A 26,113-nucleotide genomic window follows, 5' to 3' on the forward strand; every position below is an offset into this window, starting at 1 on the left:
TATATTAATACTTCATAGGTCTTTCAGTTTTGCCAACTTTCATTTTAATTTGCATCAATTATTATTTTTCTTCTTTGTTTCCATAAACAGCTCAACCAAACAGTGGAGATGCTTTACCTTCTTTAAACTTGTGTTTGCTATGAGTTGTAAAATCACAAAGTTTAATCTCTGTAGCTTTGGTAATTCCAGAGATCATTGATATGCGTGAGATCTCACTCTTACACATGCTTATTATGTTCTTAGCCATTTGAGACAGGTCTATAGAAAAAAAATCGTGATGAATTTAGCTATTAATTGGCTAGTGTATTATACCATCAAAATTTGTTTTTAAGCATTATGTACTGATATTTGTCATGGTTGAATAAGAAACAAAACATCCTGTTAACTGCACAGATTTTAAAAGTCCTTATGTATTGTGCCTTATTTATGAATTTATCATGCTGACCACAACTTAGAATTATGCATCTTCCACAATAAATACAAAGAATTGAAAATTCTTCATACTTTTACAGAAAAAATAAAAACACTATCCTCACTTTGCACATACAATTCAGAATAATTAGATACACAGACAAAAGGTTAAATAGCTGGGTATATCATTCAGATTCTGAGTGTAATATGTACCATTTTTAATCACATTATTGTAAATTTTATGCATATACATCTCTAATTTATTTTTTTTCTTCCCAAAATGCAGATGTTTCGACATGTGGATGAATTGTTTCCGGTTCTTCTTCGAACTTTATCTGATTCTTCAGATGAAGTTGTCCAACAAGACTTAGAAGTTTTAGCTGAAATTATATCTTCTCAGTCAGGAAAGAAGACCATGTCAGCTGCTGATGGGGAGCCTGGTGAGTGTAACAATACAATAGTTTTAAAACATGCCATATGTACTACTTGGGAGCCAAGAATGAACCGAATGAGCATGCCTTTGCAACATGTCAACACTTCTATGCTGCAAGTTTTGAGGTACTGTTAAAGAGGTAAGATAAAGCCATGGTGGTAGTGCGTGCTAGCTAAACAATGGCACTGTGATACGTTTCTCACACTGCAAGGTCACTTGAAATATTGGAAAGTCTCTTTATGCAATATGGACTCCCCCTTCCCTCCCCCCACATGGTCACCTCTGTAGAAGATGGATTATTGAATATCTAGGATGTTATAATACCTTTACATAACTATGTTATATTGTTTTATTGAATCATCGCTAAGGATGGAGTTTTGTGAGCGGGGGGGGGGGGGGGGGCTGGGGGAGAATTGGTTAGTGCACTGGATTTGTAGTAAAAATCACAGGTCTTGTCGTTCGTTCAATCCTCAACAGATATAAGTAGCAGAAGCACTACACAATGGCTAATGTCCAATTAACATTGCATGTGAATAACATTTTCACTAATATTCAGAGAATTATTATATACAAATATTGTATTAATAAGAGTAGCATGGCATATTAGAAGTAAAATATGTATTTTATTTAGTTGTTTATAATAGTGTAAGAAATTAAGTGTAGTTTGCATACTATGTCTAAATGTTGCAGGTTATGCACATGATATATTCCTACAGTAAAGAGAATTACAGAAATACAAGATGTGAAACAGCTACTATACATTCGATGGCTTATTTGTCTATATGTTAAAGGTTAAAGCCATGCATAGATTAGTGTGAATAACATTTACCCAAAAATTATGAAAGCCATAAATTTAGCTCTGTTGGTAGAGCATCTGGCTACCACGCAGAAGATCCAGGTTCGAATCCCGGGGCAGGTGATCTGGACCAGGAATTTTTCCAGTCATTTTCCTATTTCTACGTGCCTCTGAGGTGCACCCAGCCTCTTACAGTAAGTACCTGGGGTGGGGGAAGTAATGGTGGTCAGGCATGATACTAATCACATTATTCCAATTATGGCCGAGATCAAGAATATGTGGAGCTCTACCTCCACATCACCCCATATGCATTCAAGGCATCTGTGCAGGGGTACAGGGGTACCTTTAATTTACCTTAAAATTATTTCTGTATAATGTGACTGATCCCAAGCTCTTTATACACTGACTGCTCAATAAATTGCAACCACCCCTCCAATTTGTAATGGATGCCTCCCACAGCTGACCTATCCCGTGACTATCTGGAGTGCAGGCAATGTGGTGAGGATAGACAAAGGTAGTCAAACATCACAGATGGTATAGGTGAAGCCTTCATTGGAACCTCAGTTTGATATCTTTGACACAGCTCCAGAGGAAGCCGACTGGACACTTATCTGGTTTCGAGCCAGCACTAGTTTTTCTGAAAAATGTTATTGTCACTTTTACCTGTAGTATTTATATGTTCATCCATACACTGCGATGTTATGCAAGGTCTCCATATTGTATACAAAAAAAAATATATATATAGCACAACACAATAACACAACCTAGCAAAGATAATGCAACCTCAAGTTCAGAAATCTCTAAAGAAACTGAATTGGCAACATCTCATTTACTCCACGTGGACTTGACAAGTACTATCAGTTACTAAAATGGACGCTATTGGTGGGAAAGGTTTGAGGGGAGAATTTACAGAGTTCCACGTGGACTTGACATATTTGTCAGAAGGGAACTTATCTTTCGGAACTTTCTTTGAAGTAAAGCGGTGTTCCAATGTTGACTGGGTTTACAATGGGAGGTAATAAGGATATAACACCCTTCCAAAAGTGCATGATTGTGGGTGGGTGCCCAAGTATTGGGTGCATCAATAACCCAGACAGCAAACTTGGTCAGGTGCACCCATTCTAGTGTAAAGAAGGTGTATAGGGAGTGCCAAGAAAATGAGACAATGACCACCAAGAGGCAGAACTGCAAGAACATATGAGAAATGACACCACAGGGTCTAGTACATAGGTTGGAGATTTAATAGTGACAACTATTTATTTACAAATGATACAAAATAGTTACCTCTGTGAAACTTTTACAGCCCATTGATGTTGTCACCAGCATTGTGTACAACCCTTTGCCAGCAATGTGGAAGTTGTAGCATACCTGTAGCAGCACCTGTTCTGATGATTGTTTGAATGGAGCATTCTATTGCCTGAAGAATCTCTGGAACAGTTTGGAAGCGAGTGCTCTTCATCTTAGGCATCAAATTAAAGTCACAGGGGATTAAGTCTGGGAAATATGGGGGATGGTAGAGCACCTGCCAGCCAAATCAACAAGCTACCAAAGGGCTCCCCGATGGTGTAGTGGTAGCGTCGTTGCCTTGTAATCAAGGGGTCCCGGCTTCGATACCCAATGGAGGCACATAGTGGTTCAGATCCCACTTTAAACTCTAGGTCCAGTCCCGATTGGCCTTACTGTGCATAAAGTGGACTTAAAACACAAAATCAAAGAAGCTACCAAATCAGCCACAGGATGCACTACAGCGCCCCAGCATAGTCCTGAACAATGATGGGAAGATTCAGCAGAAAGTGTCCCCTCTTCTATTGCAACGCAGGTCACAGGTTATGTTCCAAAAATGAACAGTATTACTGCGCATTGACGGTCTGTCCTTGAGGTAGGGTATGTATTTAAGATAACATCATCACAGAATCACCATAACTTTCACATTGGTGGGCTTCTAATTACACAACTTGACTCCAACGATACTCTATTCCTCTTGTCACTGCTCATGCAACTAGTGTTGGAAGGAAGAGTCCATTTACTGGGAGGTAGGTTAGGTCTTTAAACTAACATGTTGTATAAGCGAGGAGTACCAGTTCTGTTTTATGAGGTATATGCAGCAGTGTTGCCACTATTAAATCTCCAACCCATGTACAATAGATTGTAAAAGCTAAATGCACGATCAGCATATGAAAATTATGGGATCTATACAACCATGGATGCACAACACTCGCATCCTACACACTGGCATGCATGAAGGTCCACAGCAGGCAACCCCACTCATCACTCTTAACGAAACATTACCACCAACTTCATCTCACCTGGGTCCACGAGCATGCTGATTGGACCACTGAGTATCAGAAGTGGGTGTGCTGGTCCAATGAATCAAGGTTTTTGCTACTCCACACCAATGGGCATGTGCCTGTATGGTGCCAATAGTATGAGACTATGGACCCTTGCTGCATGCTAAGTGCTATCCAGGCTGGTGGAGTTGAGTGTATGGTGTAGGGACAAGGTAATCAGGTGATTTTTAAGAAAAACACTTTATAGAAATAATTTACAGAATAAAGTACATAATAATTTTGTCGATATCAGAATCACTTTTATTGAAAGTACAGATTTCTTTGATGAGGGTCTACAAAAGCTCATCTACTGCTACGACAAGTGTCTCAACAACTACGGGAACTACGTGGAGAAGTAGCTGAATGTACATATGACCAGCCACAGAGATAATTAAATTCCTTCCTTTGCATGTTTTAGTTTTATTTCAAAATGGCCCTTAATTAAAAAATAAATCTCATATGTACTGATGGGGTAAAGATTATGTAAACTGTAAACACACTTAAATTTCTCTTGATTTAAAATTCAATAATTTTTATAGGTTAATGTAGCAAACATTTTGTGTAGAATAATATACAAAATTCTAATCATGTTAAACCATAAATAGCGTCATTATTAGAGCCCGGAAGTTTGGCAAAATGCCTCTTTTTATCTACTGCATATATTGATAAAATTTTTCCGGATATACGTTTCTTATGTTGTTTCGAATGTTTTGGAAGCCTTTTCATTTTGCCTATTTTGCCTATTTGGGACCCCACTGCCTATTTTTAATTATAATGCCTTTTTTTGCCTTTTTCAATGAAATTTGACATTTTTTTAAAAAAAAATGTGTATATAAATTATTTTTCTCCCAAAAAATGTTGTTGGCATTTATTTTTCTTCCGTTTATTATGTGAATAATTTTCGCCTTATTTAAGTAATATTGAACTCACGCATGTTTCAACATTGCTGAAGGAGAAAAGTGTGAGAAAAAAGTATTTCATGCTGAGTCAGGATATTGCCTTTCGGTTAACATTTCTTGTGCATGATTGACTGCTGAAGTGGACAGGTTGATTTCGAACACAAAGAAAATATTTCTGAAATCTCCCTCTCGAACCCGAAAATTTCAGGAAGTTGCGATTGAGCTTAGTTTACTTCAGCAACCAGTCTTGACGAGATAGGGAACCTGGATATCAGCAGCTATATATTATGCTAACAACCTTCAAAAAATCAGTGAGGTGATCGATGCTCTTCCAGAAAATGAAGCGGCTTCAATTTGTGAAGTGAAAAAACTCCTGTGCTATTCAAGTTTACTTTTGTACATTGTGGTGCATTGCCAGAGACAATTACAATTATAGCATCCATGAAAATCTTCGAGGAATCTATGCAGCAGATGATGGAAGTGCCAGGAGAAAAGGGGTCAGCTGTTGCGGAAAAATGCTAACGGGTAGTGAGTGCAAATGAGGACTTGAAACAATTGAAAACAATTGTGATATTCTAAAAGGTGAAAATGCTTTTACCAAAATGAGTCCAGCTACATTAGCTTGTTATATGTATGCTCCAATAACTTCTGTCGAAGTAGAAAGATCATATTCTATTATGAAAAACATTCTCTCTGACAGACGACTATCAATGAATGTTGAAAACTTAAAAAGCATAACACCATTAAGCCTTGTTTCCATGATTATGAAAAACTAAATATGCTGACCAAGGCAGTAATTTATTTTATTAAAAACATAAACTAACGTAACGTTTCAACCTTCTAGCAAGGTCTTCTTCAGACTCTGTATCAAGTACAAACACTTTTGTACTTGATACAGAGTCTGAAGAAGACCTTGCTAGAAGGTTGAAACGTTACGTTAGTTTATGTTTTTAATAAAATAAATTACTGCCTTGGTCAGCATATTTAGTTTTTCTTAAAAAGCACCTTGTAGTTATGTGCAATCAAGACGGAGAAAATTGAAATGCTCTTCCCAATTTAGGTTTTAACATTTTGCCAGAAATTATAGATAAAAGTAAACGACTTCTAAATGTGCCTTTTTTCGATTTATTTTGCCTTTTTTTTCATTTTTAGTGCCTATTTACCACATTAAAATGCCTTTTTGCCTTCCTATTTTAACAAAAATAAATGCCTGAACTTCCGGGCTCTAGTCATTATCATTACACTGTAAATAAACATGGCAGCTGATATTTTGCAAATTATCATTAAAAAAATTGCCAAAATTTAGCTACAAAGACTGAAAAATATTTTAAGTTACAATTATATAGTACATCCAGAATGTTTTATTTACACTGAAAGAAAAGTTACTGAAATAATTATAGTTTCATTAATACACTCAACAAGCATTTCCATAGTAGGTATCAGAAACAGAAAAATGTATATTTTCATATATTTTTTTATTTGCTTTAATCAAACTGTTCAAATATTTTTCATGGCCATTTACCATGTATGATGCTAAAATCCATACAAGCAATTTTCAATGCATTTTTTAAAATTAAAATTGATTTTAAAAACATCAACAAAAAATATTTTTTTTAAATAAAAAATAATGATTTTTTATCCACCCTGTGTGGGAATGCTTCTGTTGGCATAGATTGGGACCGCTAGTGTGTCTAGACCACTGTGTGGAATTCTTTGTGTTTCATGAGGTGTTAGGGAACCATGTGTGCCATGAACCCCATGATGTAACACTTTTATCCATATGCGAACGGCATCTTCCAGGGTGACAGTGTGCAATGTCACCGAGGAAGGATTGTGCTTGATAGGTTGGAGGAACATTCTAATGAGATGCACCACATTGAATTGGCCTCCTAACTCCCCTGATTTGAATCCCATTGAGCAGGGGTTCCCATTTTTTTTTTTTATTATTATTATTATTTTTTTTTGTTTGACGGGGCACTTAGTGTTTCAAGATTTTTCCACAGTGCCCAAGTCAGAATGTAGGCCTAACACTTGCAACGCTCAACACTTGTTCTGCAATGGTGTGAGGTTTTTTACACTTGGCTACTCTATGTGCAACTTTTAAGATGCTAGCAAAGCACTGCTTGGTATTGACACCTGCTGAGAAAAAATACATTTTTGTTGTCTTCATTCTTTTAACTTTCAGGTGAAATAGTCACACGTTTTATCAACCATGTTTGGATGATTAGTTTCTAAGTGCCATTTTAGTTTATTTGGAATCATGCATTCTGGTGCCAAAACTTTCATACAGAGAACACTGCAGTCTCTCTTCATCATTAACATCTGTCGATGTAAATCCAAAATTCAAATAACTGTTGCCATACTTACGGTATTTCCGCTTCTTCACACCTCTGCCGTTAGTTTGTGGTGTATCCTCTTTATTTTCACTCCTACAATGCTTATTAGTGTTCAGTAAAAACGTGTCCATTTTTATAAAGTTAAGAATAATGGCTATAAAAAGTTTACTTGATCACCACACAGCAGCAGTGCCAGGAGGTTGAGAGGGTGCGGAATAAAATTTAAGGGGTGCGATGTTGGAAAGAAAGATTTGATTTGATTTGATTTAGTTTATTTTACTTCGCGTTTTGTGCCTCTTGGCTAATTTGCGAAGATGGGGATGAGTGATGAAATGATGAAATTGATGAATGGACATTCACAAACAACCAAGCCCGACCGGGATTCGAACCCGGGACCCTTGGCGTCGCAGCGCGATGTGCTAACCACTCGGCCACAGGGTCGGGCTGGAAAGAAAGAAAGCATGAAATAAGCATGAATGTTTTAGCAGATGCGCAACCACGAATTTTTGTCAGCTGGGCAGGGCAAGTACCAGGAGAAACGTGCCAATAATAATAATAATAATAATAATGACATTATTATTAGTAGTACTAGTATAGTAGTAGTAGTAGTAGTATCAAAGACGTTATTATCCTCGTAAATCACACAAAAGGGGAGAAGTCGGTGCTAAAGCATTTGTGTTGGACAAATGATTTGAGATATTTTTTCAACACATTCAATTTCACATTAGTTTTTCTTGTATGTACGCATTGCTTGCATGATAGAATTATTTTCCTGTAGTTTACGGTTATTACAAGCATAAGAAAACAGTTTTTTCTTTTTCTTTGTGACGTTTAAGGAGAACACATGCTCCTTTCATCAGACATTTATTTTCATTTTGACTAAAGATACAGTTATAACAATGGTTAGTAATTTTTTAAACAAAAAGAATCTGTTATATAATGGATGTTGTCAATGTTACATTGTTGTAATATAGCAACTTAACTGTGAAAAAAGCAGTCTGTTTTATTTTTATTTCAGATTTTTTTTAAATTATGAATCCCAAATATCATCAGGTAATTCAAATTCATCATTGTTTTCACAAAGTCTCTTGATGTTTTCTGTTACATTAAATTTTAAAGATGGTGGCTTACTCCATTTGCGAACCCATGAATAACAATGTAATTTCTTTCCTTGATCTGCAAATTAAGACAACTGACTCAACAATTCAAACATCAGTCCATAGGAAAAAATTAGCGGGGGAAAAATACATCTTTGCCAAATCAGAACATTCGCGTATAACAATGGATAACATATTTTTAAATTTTTCCTGAGAGCACAAAGACTATGTTCTAATAATGAGGATATCAAAAATGAAGAAGAAAGGCTCTTTAATATAGCAAAAGAAAATGGCTTTCACACTAACAGAATAAACCAAATCAAAAAACATGTTGCAAGAAAACAAATGGAAAAGAGAAATACAGACAAAGATGAAAAATCTGTTGAAAAGAAATTTGTGTGCATTCCATTCCACAAGGGATTCTCACATAAAATTGCAAAAATTTTTGGAAGTTTTAATTTCAAAATTGTTTTTAAATCACCAAGAAGTTTGGAATGTACATTTAATGGATTCAAAATGAGAAACTCTCTACCAGATGTGGAAACCACAGGAATATATAATATAAGTTGTTCATGTTCAAAAGATTATGTGGGACAAACAGCAAGGAAAATGGCAATAAGATGGCACGAACAATATTTGGACATTATAAATCTAAACCCAAGAACAGGTTTGTCAACTCATATCATCGAAGAGAAGCATTTGATTAAAAAGAGAAGAGTTTTAAAAAGATTAACGGGAAAAACAGAGTTGAATGTCTGGGAAGCTTCGTTCATTGCAGAAGAACACTGGAATAAATTAAATAATGAAAATGGTAACATAGATCCAGTATGGAGTTTTCTTTTTCACAAATGGAGTAAGCCACCATCTTTAAAATTTAATGTAACAGAAAACATCAAGAGACTTTGTGAAAACAATGATGAATTTGAATTACCTGATGATATTTGGGATTCATAATTTTAAAAAATTGGATAAAAATTAAACAGACTGCTTTTTTCACAGTTAAGTTGCTATATTACTACAATGTAACATTGACAACATCCATTATATAACAGATTCTTTTTGTTTAAAAAATTACTAACCATTGTTATAACTGTATCTTTAGTCAAAATGAAAATAAATGTCTGATGAAAGGAGCGTGTGTTCTCCTGAAACGTCACAAAGAAAAAGAAAAAAACTGTTTTCTTATGCTTGTAATAACCGTAAACTACAGGAAAACAATTTCACATTACCTAATATAATTTAAAACAAGCACACAAACTGTATTTTTGAAAGACAGAAGACATGACGAATATAATTATTTTTGTACATATAACATGTATAACTTTCAATTATGTTTTACACAAATGCAACATGGAGTGACGCAAAAAATAAGAAAATACACATTCAACTTGTTAACACTAAATCGTGTACGTATTCAAAGTTTCTGTAGTACACATATATAACATATTTAATACATAATCGATTCATCTGGCCCGACCCTGTGGCCGAGTGGTTAGCACATCGCGCTGCGACGCCAAGGGTCCCAGGTTCGAATCCCGGTAGGGCTTGGTTGTTTGTGAATGTCCATTCATCAATTTCATCATTTCATCACTCATCCCCATCTTCGCAAATTAGCCAAGAGGCACAAAACGCGAAGTAAAATAAACTAAATCAATCAATCGATTCATCTGCCTCATAACAAACCAACAGCAAAAATGATATAAATCTCTCAAATGTCCACGTTCCTGTTCATCCAAACAATTGTTCATGCATTATAGACTAAACTGCTTAGCAGTAACAGTCTGAATTACATAGTTGTTCTTACTTCTCTCTCTCTCTCTCTGGTAATTTACAATGCATTACAGAAAAGAATGATATTGCTCGCTGCTTCGCTCACAAGAACATTTTTGGATCCAAATTATTGCATGCTGAAAACAATATTAATATAATAGGATGCCGCATTCTCTCTTTTGTAACATTTTAATTTAGATTAATCACCGTTCCCTAGCTACAGCTCGGAACTTTTATGAATTAAAAAAAAAGAAGGAAATTTATTTTTATTTGCATAAAATTTGAAATCGAGGATGAAAATTGTCTCTCTGTGCCCCTCCCCCCTGCAGGTGCCATTGGCCATCTGGAAGAAAAATAAAGAAATACATGAAAACTAATTGCGTCTTGAGTATCGTTTTGTCCTGCTACTTTTAGATTTTGCTAGCCTTGCTGTTTGCCCCCTTGCCCCCATATAATTTATTTCCGACCTAGGTTGGGTTGGTAATGCCCTCCTGTGGTTGCATCAATAACAAGTAGGCAGATAATAAAACCATTTAACTACAATGCCAAAAAAAGAACTCATTGAGCTATAGGCAAATATCGAAAAACACCTACCGACAGTACAGTAAAATAAAAAATGCGGCTTCTCTTTCAATGCTTGGCTGTTGTATATAATAACAGCGGTGTCACTTCAATACCTAACATTTGGGTGCTCAATGTGACTACGTCATATGACACTGTAAGAGTTAATGTTTTCAACAAGCAAGCACCCCTTCGTGCCCCCCTGGCACTGCCCCTGTCACCACAATCTCCCCACGATGACAGCTGTTTATATAGAAACATCAGGTACCAAGAAAGTTTGATATGTAGAACAAACTCACACTCTCCATGTGGTCGCATGACAAACAACTAACTGCCTTGTATACTGCAGTGACTTCAAAAGACTCTGTTGAAATTCTTATCTCGAACGCCATCTAGTATTCATATCGAAAAGCTAAATACTGATTTCTACAGTGTACGTTAGGTGTTCTTCCAATCATGGAATTATCAGATGGTCCAATTCTAGAACAATGTGGAGACTTACAAGTAGGTGTCATTTGAGTGAAACTATTGGAACATTTTGCGGTGCCCCTGTAATCCAGCCACAGCACCCCAGGGCACCATACTTTGAGAACCACTGCCATAGAGCATCTGTGGGAGCATTATGGAACAGGCCCTTCGAACCATGAATGCTGCACCGACCTCTGTCAGCTCATGGGCTGCCATGAAGGACATATGGTGTCAGATCCCGGTGAACGTATATCAGCACCTAGTTGATACCCTACAATGATGTGTCAGGACTCTTCTCCATGTCAAAGGTTGACAACAAAGATGAATGGTTGCAATGTTGCAATTCAGTGAGCACTCAGTGTATACCTAGTCTGGCCATAAATACTGTTACAAACTTTGGGCTTCGACTGTACATCCTGTAGTCAGGCTCATGAAGCATGCTTGTGCTGAAGTTCACTCCTGACCATTGTGTGTTCAACTGTGAAAGAGCAAGCGTGTATCTTCTTGTGCTTAGCATGGCGAATATGAAAACAGAGTAGCCGTAATTGCTCTGCATATGGTTTGGAAGTCACTCACTGAGATTTTCCAGCCCATAAAAATCCCGAAGATGAGCAAAAGAATTGTGTATCAGACAATCCAGAGATTCACTGATACTGGTAGCATGATAGATCGCCCAAGAGTTGGTCAACTTCACACCGTATGAACAGTGGCGGCTGTTAAAGCAGTGATGGCTCGCATCTGCCGAAATCTCATCCGGAAGCAAGTGATAATGGCACAGGAGCTGAACATTTCACAACAATCAATGTTCAGGTTACTTAATGAAGACCTGGGAATTGCAGCTTATCGGTGGAGTACTGGAAATTTCCTGACAACTCAAGTGAAGAAGCAGAGGGAACTGAAATCGAGATGGCTCCTGCAGCGGTACGTTGTCAATGGGCATTGCAGGATTCTCTTCACTGATAAGAAATTGTTCACCACTGAATAAAGTTTTAACTGCCAAAATGAAAGGGCGTATGCTTCAAACTCTAGAGAAGTTTGTGAGAGAGTTCCCAAAAATCAGAGATGCCACCAGCCCTCCTCAGTCATGGTTTGGTGGGGCCAGCTATGAGAGTTACACCAGGCCTCATTTTTAAGAAAAGGGCTTAAAAGCCATGTGAAAGTGTGTGTAGAAAGTGTCCTGCACCCTCTCGTGACACTGTTGAACCAAACAATGTTTCACAATGAATCCTGGATGTTCAAGAAATATTCTGCCTCAGCTCATAAGGCAAGGATGACGCAACGGTAACTGGAGACCAGTGTACTCTATTTCATCTCCACTTTTGATTGGCCATCTGATAGCCACGATCTCAGTACCTTGGACTACAAACTCTGCCCAGAGCTAGAAGGGACTGTCTGCAAGAAGAAGCACCCTATAATTGAAAGTTAAAAGCGTTCCTTGATAGCAGCAGGGGCGGACTTTCTCATCACCATCCGTGCTGTAGTAGATGCCTGGCCAGGGAGACTTTGAGCCTGTGTGAGGGCGAAAAGTGTACATATTGAAAACTGATTGGTGCTATTTGTGTGTAATATATGTAAGTGTAACATACTAAAAGAACATTTAAAAATCTGAAACCATATTAAATTTATTCACAAAATAGTGTGTAACAGTATTTATGGCCAGACTAGGTATGTTGCTATTACTGTGTGAGTGGATACCTGTATTAAGTATTCCTATTATTCTTATTATTATTTTCAGTTGTACCAGTCCCTTTAAGAGATGTATTGGAGAAAAATAATTCCATGAATCCATACTTTTCCAAGTTCATAGTTAGCCTTTTAAAACTATTCAGCACTGATCGACATTTGCTGGAAGATAGAGGATCTTTCATCATAAGGTAATGTAATTGATTTTTGTATAACATAATTTCTCAGGTGAAAAATATAGTTTTTAATCTTCATGTTTTGTTTCACATCTCATTATTCTCCATTGACTTAGCCACACAGGAAATTTTTGATTCTTTTTTCTCCCAGTGTTTTTATAACAGTCATATGCTTCTCTTGCTTTGGTTTTTTAGCCACGCCCTTGCCTTGTCTTTGAAAAAGCATCAGCTGGCATCAGTGATTTACTTTGAGATGATACTTTCATATATTGGTACACATATTGATACATTGGTATCGCTGTCAGCTCAATCCAAATTAATTCTCAATTCATCTGATAAAAAATCCACTAGAAGATTTTTAATTAAATTTTTGTAAAGAACAATGATTTACAAATACACTACCGTGTGTAAAAATTGCAACACCATTGAGGAATGATGATAAACATGGGGCAAATGATTGGCCTGCATGAATGTGTATGTTCGTACCATGACATCGTTGCTTGTACAGTCAGGGACACTTCTGGGTTGCAATGATCACATTGAAAGTCAATAGCGTTGCTACAACCCAGAAGTGTCCATGACTGTACAAGACATAACGCCACGACAGTGATGCGAGTGTGGAAGAGAACCAGTCGCATCGAAAATAAGGCACTGGACCATGAAATGTGACAACACCACATGATGACAGACACCTCTTCCAAATGGCAGTGATAGACAATACAGCTTCATCACAAGTGATAGCACAATGGTGGAGCATTGCAACAGGCATGCCATTATCTGCTTCCACAATAAGATGGCATCTGCTACAATGAGCTTGTGAACACAGACAGTGGCATACAGATTGGCAACATGTTGTATTTGTATAGACAATACTAAAAATAGTATAAAATGAGTTTAAAAAACTACTCACGTAAGTGAGTATGCAATTATTGAAGAAGGAAGTTTCAGGGTACAACTGCCCCCTTCATCAGGTTCAAAATTCTTTCTAAGCACTAAAACATAATGCTGCGTTGTAAAGTGTAATATGAGGATTAGGTAGAGGGTTGGGTTAAAAACACTTAAAAGCAGTCCTTGACATATTTCAATTTTAAAAAACGTCACTATTTAAAAGACCCATTGAAACTGAGAGCACCCATATCCATTAAGCCCTTAGAAACAGGAACTCGTAAAAAAGTTAAAAACATGCAGGATTGCACAGCTGGCACTGGTGAAACAACTTCAATCGGGGAAGAGGTGAAAGCTACTTCCCCTCTATCCCTTTCCTACTCTCCCCTCCATTTACGTCACCATTCCAGCGTGAACTCACGTTCTACACCGGCAGCTCTGACGACTTCCGGAGTAACATGGAATCTAATGTTAGGTTCTTTTTTCGTTGCTTTATCCCACTTTTTGAAAAGCATCACCCATCCCTCTTCCAAATTACCATCGTCCCGATTAAGTTTTACATTTCTCCCCATGCAAATATTTGCAGCCTCGTAAACATTTCTATTCAATTTATTCCCTTCTTCTCAGATAACCTCCCTCTTGATAATTTTATGCCCGCTCCTGATTATATGCTCCGATAGCCCTGTTTTGGGGGCTCCTTCTCTAATATCATCATGTTCACCCCATCATACATGCATTTTTCTACTTGTCTGTTCTATATACTCTTTTCCACATTCACATATAATTCTGTATACACCTTTAAATCCCTCGGGGTTTCCTTTCCCTCTATCCCCCTTCATAATGTTTTTCCAAATTCTGGGAGGCCTTCATCCCACAATTAATCTCATATCCCTTACCGTTTTTTTCAATTTTCTCCAATATCCCTTTGAAGTATGGAATCCAAACAAAACTAACTATCCCCTTACTTTTTCTTCCTCTTTCCTGTTTTTCTCATTTGTGTCTACGTTTTTCTCTCTTTTGATAATTTTCTGTGCTTTCCCAGCTATCCTATTCAATTCATGTTTGGTGAACCCATTCTTTCTTCCCACCTCCATAATCCATTCTACTTCCTTTTCTTTTCCATCCTCTTTGTTGCATAATCTTCCTGCTCTAATGAAGAAATTAAGAAAAACATTTGTTTTTATTTTCTCGGGATGTTCTGGATATTTATTTATGTACATGTCCCTGGCTAACGGTTTATGGTACACACCTGTCTTTATTCCCTTATCCAATTTTGTAATACTAAGATCCAAATAATTAATCTTATCATCTACAAGGTTTTCCCTGGTGAACTATATCCATGGGTCTTGTTTTCCTAACTCTTCAAAAACATTATCAAGCTCTCCTTTCTTTCCTATAATTAGTATATTTCCCGTAAAATTTGATATTAACCCCCGTTTGCAACAGAGCCACCTTTTCTATATAGTGCATGAAGATGCTGGCTACAATACCGGGTGTCCCATTGCTAGCCCTTCTTTCTGCCTATAAATCCGATCATTCACATAGAAAAAGTTATACCCAGTTACCAGTGTAAACCATCTAACATATTTCCAAGCTATTAATATATCAACCCCTTTTTCTAATAGCCATCTCTGTAGACAATCGGCTGCCTTCCCTCTGGGTACACTTGGATACAAATTGACCACATCAAAGCTGCTAATTTCATCCTCTTTCTCAATTTCTATGTTCTCAATTAATTTCTTAACTTCCAACGAGTTTTTGACACTGCACTGGGTGGAATCGTTCACTTTATTAATCCTATTCAATAAGACTTTGGCTAACCCGTAACCTGGATGTTCATATGTTGAGATTATGGGTCTCAAGGGGACACCTATTTTATGCATCTTGGGTACACCAAAAGCTGTTGGAATCCCACCCTCTTTGACGTCTTGTATAAGTTTATTTTTTTCCCTGCTCCCTAATGAAATACTGGTTTTGATCCCTTTTCTGACTTCATTCTTAATTTTCTTAATCAGGTTCCCCGTGATTTCCTCAAAATCGTCACTCTCAAAGCTCAAACAATGGGAATTAAGAATAAGGATTCAAGGCAAAAGAGTAAAGACACAAATCTTAGAGGAAGCTTGCGTAGAGTAAAAAAAAATGGGTAAAGGATAGAGGGTTATACCTGATCAGATAGGATAAAGAGAACAAAATGGTAATAATGGGGAGGGAGGGATATCATAGAAAGTTGAAAATAAGCCTTGAGAGTGACTATTTTGAGGAAATTATGGGGAACCCGAGATGGCTATTAGAAAAAGGAGTTGATATATTAATAGCTTGGGAATATGTTAGATGGTTTACACTGGTAACTGGGTATAACTTTTTCTATGTGAATGATGTGATTTATAGGCAGAAAGAAGGGCTAGCAATGGGCAACCTGGTTTCCGGTATTGTAGCCAGCATCTTCATGCACTATATAGAAAAGGTGGCTCTGTTGCAAACGGGGGTTAATATCAAATTTTCCGGGAGGTACATCGATGATATACAGAGGTTGTTCGCTTTATATCTGACCATTTTTGACGGGTACTTACCTTAAGAGATACCGTGCCGCCACCACCGATGGACCCCCAGCATTGTGGACTATCGCCGTTTCTATTGCATCACAGTTTCCATTGCAACAAGCTCCGGTGCAGGACAGGCATGGGAATTCTGTCCCACTCCTCCCTGCAAGCGTTCCATAGACCATCCAGGGTGTGCGGGCGGCGATGTTGAAGACGTCGTTTCAACAGTCCAAATGCGCAAGAATCCATTGGACTGGTATCTGGGCTTTTCACAGGAATGTCTTCAAAGGGAATGACACGAATTCCTAATTCCTCTGCCATTTCCTGATAAAAATGTAGTGATGTTCTGGCGGTATGACTCGAAGCTTTGTCCATATGGATCATCACCTGGTTCGCATCCATTCCAGACAATTGTGGGATGTCTCTCCAATAGATAGGTGTCAGAATGGAGTCTTGGAAGTATCTGGCATTCACCTTCACGTTTTTGTCCACCTTGTGTATCATCAACTTACCCTCATATCCGAATCCCATCACAAACCATAAAGCTACGAGGGAAAATTTCCCTGCACTGATGAACAAAGTTGCTGCTCTCCTTGTCGTCAATGTCATGGTATGTGATCGCCCGAATGTGACCACCAGCAGTGAGATGGACATATGATTCATCCATTGTGACAACTTTCTTCCATTCGAAACCCTCCAGGTACTTTTCATACAGTTTCCTGCAGTTCGTCTTACGTTCGGCAATGTGACGTGGTAGAAGGTGGTGTACATGGGCCTTCCGCACACACTTCAACCTGAGACGCTTGCGAATTGTTTTCTTCACAGTTGACGGTGCGAGGCGAAATCTGTGGGCCATATCACGTTGAGTTGGGGGATTTTCTTGGCACGCCAATCGACAGATCCCCCTTAGCACTACAGACAAGTAAAAGCATGCATGTATGATGGGGCGAACATGATGATATTAGAGAAGGTGCCCCCAAAACAGGGCTATCGGAGCATATAATCAGGAGCGGGCATAAAATTATCAAGAGGGAGGTTATCTGAGAAGAAGGGAATAAATTGAATAGAAATGTTTACGAGGCTGCAAATATTTGCATGGAGAGAAATGTAAAACTTAATCAGGACGATGGTAATTTGGAAGAGGGATGGGTGATGCTTTTCAAAAAGTGGGACAAAGCAACGAAAAAAGAACCTAACATTAGATTCCATGTTACTCCGGAAGTCATCAGAGCTGCCGGTGTGTGAGTTCGCGCTGGAATGGTGACGTAAATGGAGGGGAGAGTAGGAAAGGGAAAGAGGGGAAGTAGCATTCACCGATTGAAGTTGTTTCACCAGTGCCAGCTGTGCAATTGTGCGTGTTTTTAACTTTTTTACGAGTTCCTGTTTCTAAGGGGTCTTAATGGATATGGGTGCTCTCAGTTTCAATGGGTCTTTTAAATAGTGAGGTTTTTTAAAATTGAAATATGTCAAGGACTGTTTTTAAGTGTTTTTAACCCAAACCTCTGCCTAATCCTCATATTACACTTTACGACGCTGCATTATGTTTTAGTGCTTAGAAAGAATTTTGAACCTGATGAAGGGGGCAGTTTTACCCTGAAATGTCGTTCTTCAATAATTGCATACTCACTTACGTAAGTAGTTTTTTAAACTAATTTTATACTATTTTTAGTATTGTCTATATTATATAGTGAGTAATACGCACCCAGCCATGTTTGTGGACAAGTCTGTAATGAAGAGATCATTTCTTGATCCTTTTTATGTTATAAATTATATATATGTGCGTATTTCTGTATTTTTTTTTTATTCTTGGCCGTTGGGATAGACAGGTGTGTCGTTGGGCGACCAGCGGAAGTTTCCAGTAATGGGTTTTGGGTCATTAGCAGGACCTATAAATAGCAAGGCAACGGAGCAGTGACTCTCAGATGTTTGTCGGAGTACTGTGGTGTGAAAAGATATGCTTTTATATATGGGAGCTGCTGGAAGAAATTTATTATTACTATGTGAATGGGAATCTTAACTTTCTTTCTTATAATATACTCACTTGCTATCTTTACATTATTTCATGTGGGAGACCAGGTACATGAACACACATTCCTTCGGACACCTTTGTTGGTACTGAAGGTTTTTTTTTTTTTACTTGTTGAAGTCAATGGCTACACAAGTCTACACACACTCTTCAGGATGGGAGGACAGGATATACTGAGATTGGAATATTCTGATTAATGGCCAAGTTTTAACTTCTTCTGTAAATAATTTATAATGAATAAACCTCCATATATCTAAAGGGAAATATGCGTTGGGTCATGATTTGAGGAAATGCCTGTCGATGGCCAATTCTTACTGTTATATTCCACAGAACTTCAGGTACTGTACATGTTTGAACCTAGGGACAAACTTAAAATGTATGGGTGTGTATATATGGAAGATGGGAGGTGTAAATCAACACAATATAACCCAGTACAAGGCCTACTTTAACTTGGAGTATGATGATGGCTGTATACACATTAGATGGTATCATGGTGAGCACTATCTTCCAGCATGTCATACTGGCTAAATAGCGGTTGTGATGGTGCAACTTGACTGGTACAAATTGATGGTATTCTCAAGAGCAACTGTTACATCAGGGAAGTTGTAGAGGCAGGAGTCATATCCTTCCTTCAGTGTACTCTTGACACTATGTTCTAGCAGGACAATACCTGAACACATGTTGCCAGGAATGTTCAAGCATTCTCAAATACCATGTAATAAAAGAACACGTACAGTTTATTCCGAGAAGTTTTATTGTGCTTCTCACTCGGACGAACACAAGTGCTACAAAAAAAAATATTCGAGAACCAAAACAGTAGAACATCGATAGTGCAGCTTTGCACAGACTACAACCTATGTAGTATATTAACTCTTGATCTCTCGTTTATACACTTTATATGTTTATTGACAAAAACACCCTACATATAACCCCCCTTTTTTTCAATGAATAATAAAGTGTGTATCATCATAATTACTCACTCATCATATTCATTAAGTTACAATTCCTTCTTAACTTTATACCTGTTTGTGGTTTTGTTAATGTATCTGCAATCATGTCGTCTGAAGCACAGTACTTAAATGTTACTTCACCTTTACAATACAGATCACGAACAAAATGATATTTTACATCAATATGTTTAGTTCTCAAACTAACCCTTTCATTTTTAATTAGTTTGATACAACTTTGATTATCTTCATTTATGATAATTGGATAATCACATTTTTTATCCATATCATTTAACACATATTTTATCCATTTTGCTTCCTTACATGCTTCTGCAATTGCCACATACTCAGCTTCAGTGGAAGATAATGAAACATAAGATTGTTTTCTACAAGCCCAGCTTATCATACCTCCCTTATACATAAATACATAACCACTGTTTGATTTTCTAGTTGACACATCCCCAGCCCAATCAGCATCTGCGTAACCTAACAAATAATCATTTTCAAATTCAAATTTGTTTCCTAATTTTAACTTATATGATTGAGTTCCCTTTAAATAACGAAAAATTCTTTTAACTTCAATCCAATCAGCTTTAGTAGGACAACTGACCTTCTGACTCAAAATTGACACACTTGCCGATATGTCTGGTCTAGTATTTATACTTATGTACAATAATGCTCCAATAGCTTGTCTGTATTGCTCATTACTTGGTAACGGTTCAGAAGTTTCTGTATATTTAATGTATCCAGGATCCATTGGAATTTTTGATGACTTTGCATCTTCCAATCCAAATTGTTTGATTAACTTTCCTATGTAATTACTTTGATGAAGAGCAAAAATTCCATCCTTACTTCTCTCAACTTGAATTCCCAGATAACAATTAATATCACCAAGACAATTAATCTGAAATTTCTTTGACATTAACACTGCTACATCATTAATTAAATCAACATTTGTACATGCAATCACAAGATCATCTACATACATTAGAATATAGATCATATTCCCATCAACTGATTTTGTATAAAGACACGGATCTGCCTCACCTCTTTTGAAATTATTGTTAACCAAAAATTCATCAATTTTATTATACCATGATCTTGCGGCTTGTTTTAACCCATATATGCTTTTCTTCAATCTGCATACATATTCTTCTTTTCCAGGTTGATGATATCCCTCAGGTTGTTTCATGTATATTTCTTCATCTAAATCACCATACAAAAATGCTGTCTTTACATCAAAATGCTTGACTGCCATATTCATTTGTCCTGCAACTGTTAAAAGAACTCTGAATGTTGCTTGTTTTCCAACTGGTGCAAACACTTGATCGTAATCATCACCATAGATTTGTGAATATCCTTGAGCAACCAGTCTGGCTTTGTAACGAGTAACTTTTCCTTGTGCATCTTCTTTAATGGTATACACCCATTTACTACCAATTACATTTCTTCCATTTACTGGTTGAACTAGTTCCCAAGTTTTATTTTCTTTTAATGAGTTCATTTCTTCATTCATTGCCGTCTCCCATTTATCATTATCAGGTCCTGTAACTGCCTCTTCAAAAGATGTTGGTAACTTTCTTTCCACAATGACCTTTTGTAGATATCTAGCTGGTAATTGTCCTTTTGTTGTACGAGTAGATTTTCTGATAACATCTGGTGTCCTTTTCTTTACTTTGATATCTGTATGTTCATCAGTTTTTGAATCACAAATTAGTTCTGAATCACTCTTCACTTCCTTTTTACCAAAATGTGAATGCATTTCTGGTTCCTCTCCAAGAATGTCCACGGATAATTCACAATCAGTATTATGATTAGATTCAGATTTTTGGATAGGTTTCAAAGTTGAAATTACATGACTTGAGTTTTCAATAAATTTACAGTCTCTGCTTATGTAAATCTTATCAGATGTCATATCTAGTAACCTATATCCTTTATATCCTTCATATCCAACTAAGACAAGTTTCTTTCCTTTAACGTCCATCTTGTGTCGATGACTTAGAATCATAGCATATCCAACACTGCCAAACACTTTCACATGACCCATGTATGGTTGCTTTCCGTACCATTTTTCATATGGAGTAGTCTCCAATATCTTTGTGGGTAACCTGTTCTGTAAGTAATTTGCTGTATTTATAGCTTCACCCCAGTACTTCTTGTGCATGCCAGCATCAATTATCATGCAACGAGCCATTTCAACTAAGCTTCTGTTTTTCCTTTCCGCAACGCCGTTCTGTTGTGGGGTATATGGTACTGTAGTTTGATGTTCTATTCCTTCCCTTTTGAAGAAATCTTTCAATTGTAATGACATATACTCTCCTCCATTATCAGTCCTGATTACTTTAGGTTTTCTTTTAAATTTGTTTTTTACATACTGTACAAATTCCTGTAACTTATCTTCAACTTCACTCTTTTTCTTCATTAGATATACCATAGTAAACCTACTAAAATCATCTATAAATGTAAGTATATATTTGTTCCCACTAGGAGTTTCAACGTCCATCGGACCACATACATCTGAATGCACTATATCTAATAATTCCTTTGATTTTTCAGTTTTCAATTTTGGAAATGATTTACGAGAAATTTTACCTTGAATACATTCCTCACAAACTTTAGTTACATTACATGCATCAATATCAACACCTTTAACTATATTTCCAAGATTTTTAACAATTGTTGCATCTCTGTGTCCTAACCTACGATGCCAAAGATGAATACATTTCCTGTCATTTTCATGACTTACCTTGTGCAATTGATTTACAGATTCTACATTTGAAATAGTATTCAACTTGTATAAATTATTTGTCAGATCTGCTGATGCAACAGTTTTTCCATCTTTACTAATGATACATGTGTTATTGTGAAATTCAACATTTAAACCTTTTTCAGTAAGACATTTCACTGATAGTAAACTACCATGCAACTCAGGTACATACAACACAGATTTTACTAATACATTCTGTATACCTTTATCATGTATACATTGTATTACACCTTCACCCATTCCTTGTGATTTCAAACAACTTCCATCTGCAAGGTATATTTCATTTGTTATACTTGGATTAAATGTGGCAAAAAATTCCTTGTCACTGGTCATATGACATGTGGCTGCTGAATCAATGTACCATTTGTCTCTACCTGTACCTTTTTCACTTGCTTCAAAACACAGAAAATGAACATTATCACAATCAGAACCACTTTCATCATCTCTTTTTTCACTTTCTTCAACATTACTCACCTGGTTTGCTTTATACACAATTTTCCTTTTATGTGCCTTGTACTTAAAACAATCACGTTTAAAGTGACCTGGCTTTTTACAAAAAAAACAGACACTTTTCACATTATCGGATTTCACTTTAAGAGCACTTTCTGAATAAACACCACTGTCAGTTTTGGCTTCCTTTCTTCTCTTATATTCATGTATGAGCTTCCCTTTCACCATTTCTAAAGTTAGGTCTTCTTCCGGTCTCGTCTCCAGTGCAGTAATTAGCGTCTCGTAACTGTCCGGCAGGCTACACAACAACATTGCTACTTGCAAATGTTCCGCTAAATTTTCACCAAAAGCTGCAAGTTGATCCACAATATCCAACATTGCATTAATGTGCTGCTCCATGTCGCCATTTTCACTAAGCTGTAAGCGGCACAATTTCTTCAATAAATACACTTTAGTTGTGAGACTTGATTTTTCATGATACCGTTTCAAAGAATCCCAATATCCTTTCGCTGTTTCCTGCTTTCTTACATGAACGAGTTGATCATCTTCCAGCAAAAGTCCAATGGTGGCCCTAGCTTTTCCGTCTTTTTTCTTCCATTCCTCGTCCGGTTCTTTTGGCTGCACACCCGTCACTACATCCAACAATTCTTCCTTTAGAAGTAGTAACTCCAATTTGTACTTCCACGTTTGATAGTTCCTGTTATTTAACTTCTGTATAGTCGATTTCACCGACTCCATTTTCACAGTCCGTATTCAAACATGAACAGCCGCACTTCCTCGTTTTTCCTTATTACAACTGCATTAGACGTGTTCTGGGCGTTCTGGGCCCATAACCTATGTTGGTGTAATAAAAGAACACGTACAGTTTATTCCGAGAAGTTTTATTGTGCTTCTCACTCGGACGAACACAAGTGCTACAAAAAAAAATATTCGAGAACCAAAACAGTAGAACATCGATAGTGCAGCTTTGCACAGACTACAACCTATGTAGTATATTAACTCTTGATCTCTCGTTTATACACTTTATATGTTTATTGACAAAAACACCCTACAATAAACATGTCTGAGATATGGTTACTGGGCAGTCGTCTATCAAAGTCCTCCAGCAGTCAGTATAAATGGGGCTCACATGCAAGCAGCTTGGTAGGGAATTCGATGCAGCAACATGTAGCAGCTCTTCGTGCAGCTAATGGAAGCTTCGGAAGGTACTGATATTTTGCATATAATGTTGTTATATTCACCTCAAGTTTTAATCTTTTATGTATGTCATTATTAGTAATATGTGGAGTAAATGTCATTCTATTTGCAGATTCTTTTATGGTGTTGCAATGTCCACAAGCAGTAGTGTATAACCTTGTAATTAACTATGTATTTGTACAGCAGTGCATGTGCAGTAAAATTTGCTATATAATATTGAAATATATAATTGTCATATTTGTTCATGCTATCCTTTTTTAAGTACAATATCATTCTAATTTCTTTCAGACAGTTATGTGTGCTGCTGAACTCTGAAGACATCTATAGAACATTATCTGAAATCCTTCTTCATGAAGAGAATTTAAAATTTGCAAGCATCATGGTTGAGACATTGAACACCATCCTGTTAACCTCTTCAGAATTGTTTGAATTAAGGACAAAATTGAAAGATTTAAAAACTGAGGTTAGTGCCTGTAATGTTTTAAATGTTATTTCTGATCCCTTTTTAGTTTCATTTCTGGCTACCTGAACCACTTTCAAAGAATTTTACTATCAGCTCTGAATATATATATATATATATATATATATATATATATATATATATATATATATATATATATATATATATATATATATATATATATATTTTTTTTTTTTTTTGTTAGCGTCATTGTTTAGTATGTGGGTGCATCACTTTATGATGTGATATTTAATAAAACACATATTTTAAGTTTACTCCCATAAAACACTTAACCAAAAAGAAAACTACATAAATAATATGCTTAAAGACATAAGTGACAGTTTTGCACCAGTTGTGCATTTATTTCAATATCGTCCAAATGGTCACTGCTACTTTAAAATCCCCTGACTGGACAAGAGAGTATGAATTTCTGTCAATGTTGCAAGTGGAAGCGATTTTTTAAGTTGATCATTAAGCTAGACACTATGTTTGAAATATGTGATGAATAAATATTTACAGAATCCCATGTATTCCTTATGGGTAGTCAATTTCAACTTCAAGTTATGGGCCCGACCCTGTGGCCGAGTGGTTAGCACATCGAGCTGCGACGCCAAGGGTCCCGGGTTCGAATCCCGGTCGGGCTTGGTTGTTTGTGAATGTCCATTCATCAATTTCATCATTTCATCACTCATCCCCATCTTCGCAAATTAGCCAAGAGGCACAAAACGCGAAGTAAAATAAACTAAATCAATCAATCAAGTTATGGCTAATCAAATGGGAGTTTTGACCTTTCCAATGTGTTCATTTTCTGTCCATGTACTTTTCTATGCCACTGGATTCCTGAGAGAACAAATAATATGCTCCCATAAGTGTAACACATTTCTCCTTGCCTCCTACGGTCATCCTGACAGTGTTACTAAACCTGATGTGCATGAAAGAGCTAAACTTCACCTTAAATGGAGCTAAAGTTGACTTTCAAGGAGCTACATTTAGGAAGGCTGGATATGATGCCTCCTAGGGTAATTTTAGTTGTCAAAAGGATGGGGGTCGCTGCTATTACTTTTAACTTTAAAGTGATGACAATTTATTCTTAGAAAAAAAGAAGAAAAAAGAATACTTGAAATATTTACAAAATAACACCAACACTGCCTCAAGAGTGGCTAAACCTAATTTTGGCCATTAATAAGATGAAAATTTCAAGACAGATCCATTATTTTTTACATTATAAAGCCCCATCTATTGAGCTGTTTTTAATTCATTGCTTACCTGGTAATGCCGTACCGGAGTATATGGAAACTAATAAATTGTACAAGTGTGAGTGTATTTTTTCCCAAAATGCAGATGTGTGTAACATTGACACTATATGAAGCCTGTAGAAACAATACCTAGCCTTATGGTTGCACAATGGATACAATATGGGGAACTCAGCATGATGCAATTTTCCTTATATTGAAATCCCAACCTCCTCATGAAATGCACTTATCCATTGTGCAACAATCAGTTATGGCTAGGTATTTTTACTACAGGCTTGCTGCAAGTCTTTATGACATTATCGTGCATTTTTGTCATGATCCACAATCACTGTTCTACCTTTGTCAACATGTTTCAGAGCAGTAAACATAATGGTGTTTATTTCAACCTCATACACACTCTGGATCACTTGCTACGCTGACCACTTTTAGCACTCCACACATCGACATGGGCCCCAACTGACAATGCTCACTGCCTGATAGCACATGCACGGTGTAATTACCCCTTCCTGAAAGTGTTGCCACTTTTAAATTTACAACCTACGTATATATTTAAACCTTGTGGTAACCTATTGGCACCTATTTCAAGCAAAATATATAATACTGTACTCGGGAAAACTTCTGTTTCTATTCC

At 36.8% G+C, this 26,113-nt stretch overlaps 1 protein-coding gene across 1 annotated transcript in view; it reads left to right on the forward strand.

Moving 5' to 3' along the window:
* LOC146001751 (protein VAC14 homolog) overlaps positions 1–26,113 on the forward strand; it is a 97,404-nt gene that overhangs the window by 39,963 nt on the left and 31,328 nt on the right. Inside the window, exons 8-10 of the mRNA XM_083139461.1 lie at positions 698–851; positions 12,834–12,972; positions 24,058–24,232. Coding sequence (XP_082995587.1) covers positions 698–851; positions 12,834–12,972; positions 24,058–24,232 — 468 coding nt within the window. The remainder of the gene's footprint in view (positions 1–697; positions 852–12,833; positions 12,973–24,057; positions 24,233–26,113) is intronic.

Source organism: Lepisma saccharinum, chromosome 17 (assembly GCF_977018435.1).
Source record: "Lepisma saccharinum chromosome 17, izLepSacc3.1, whole genome shotgun sequence".
Lineage (NCBI taxonomy): Eukaryota > Metazoa > Arthropoda > Insecta > Zygentoma > Lepismatidae > Lepisma > Lepisma saccharinum.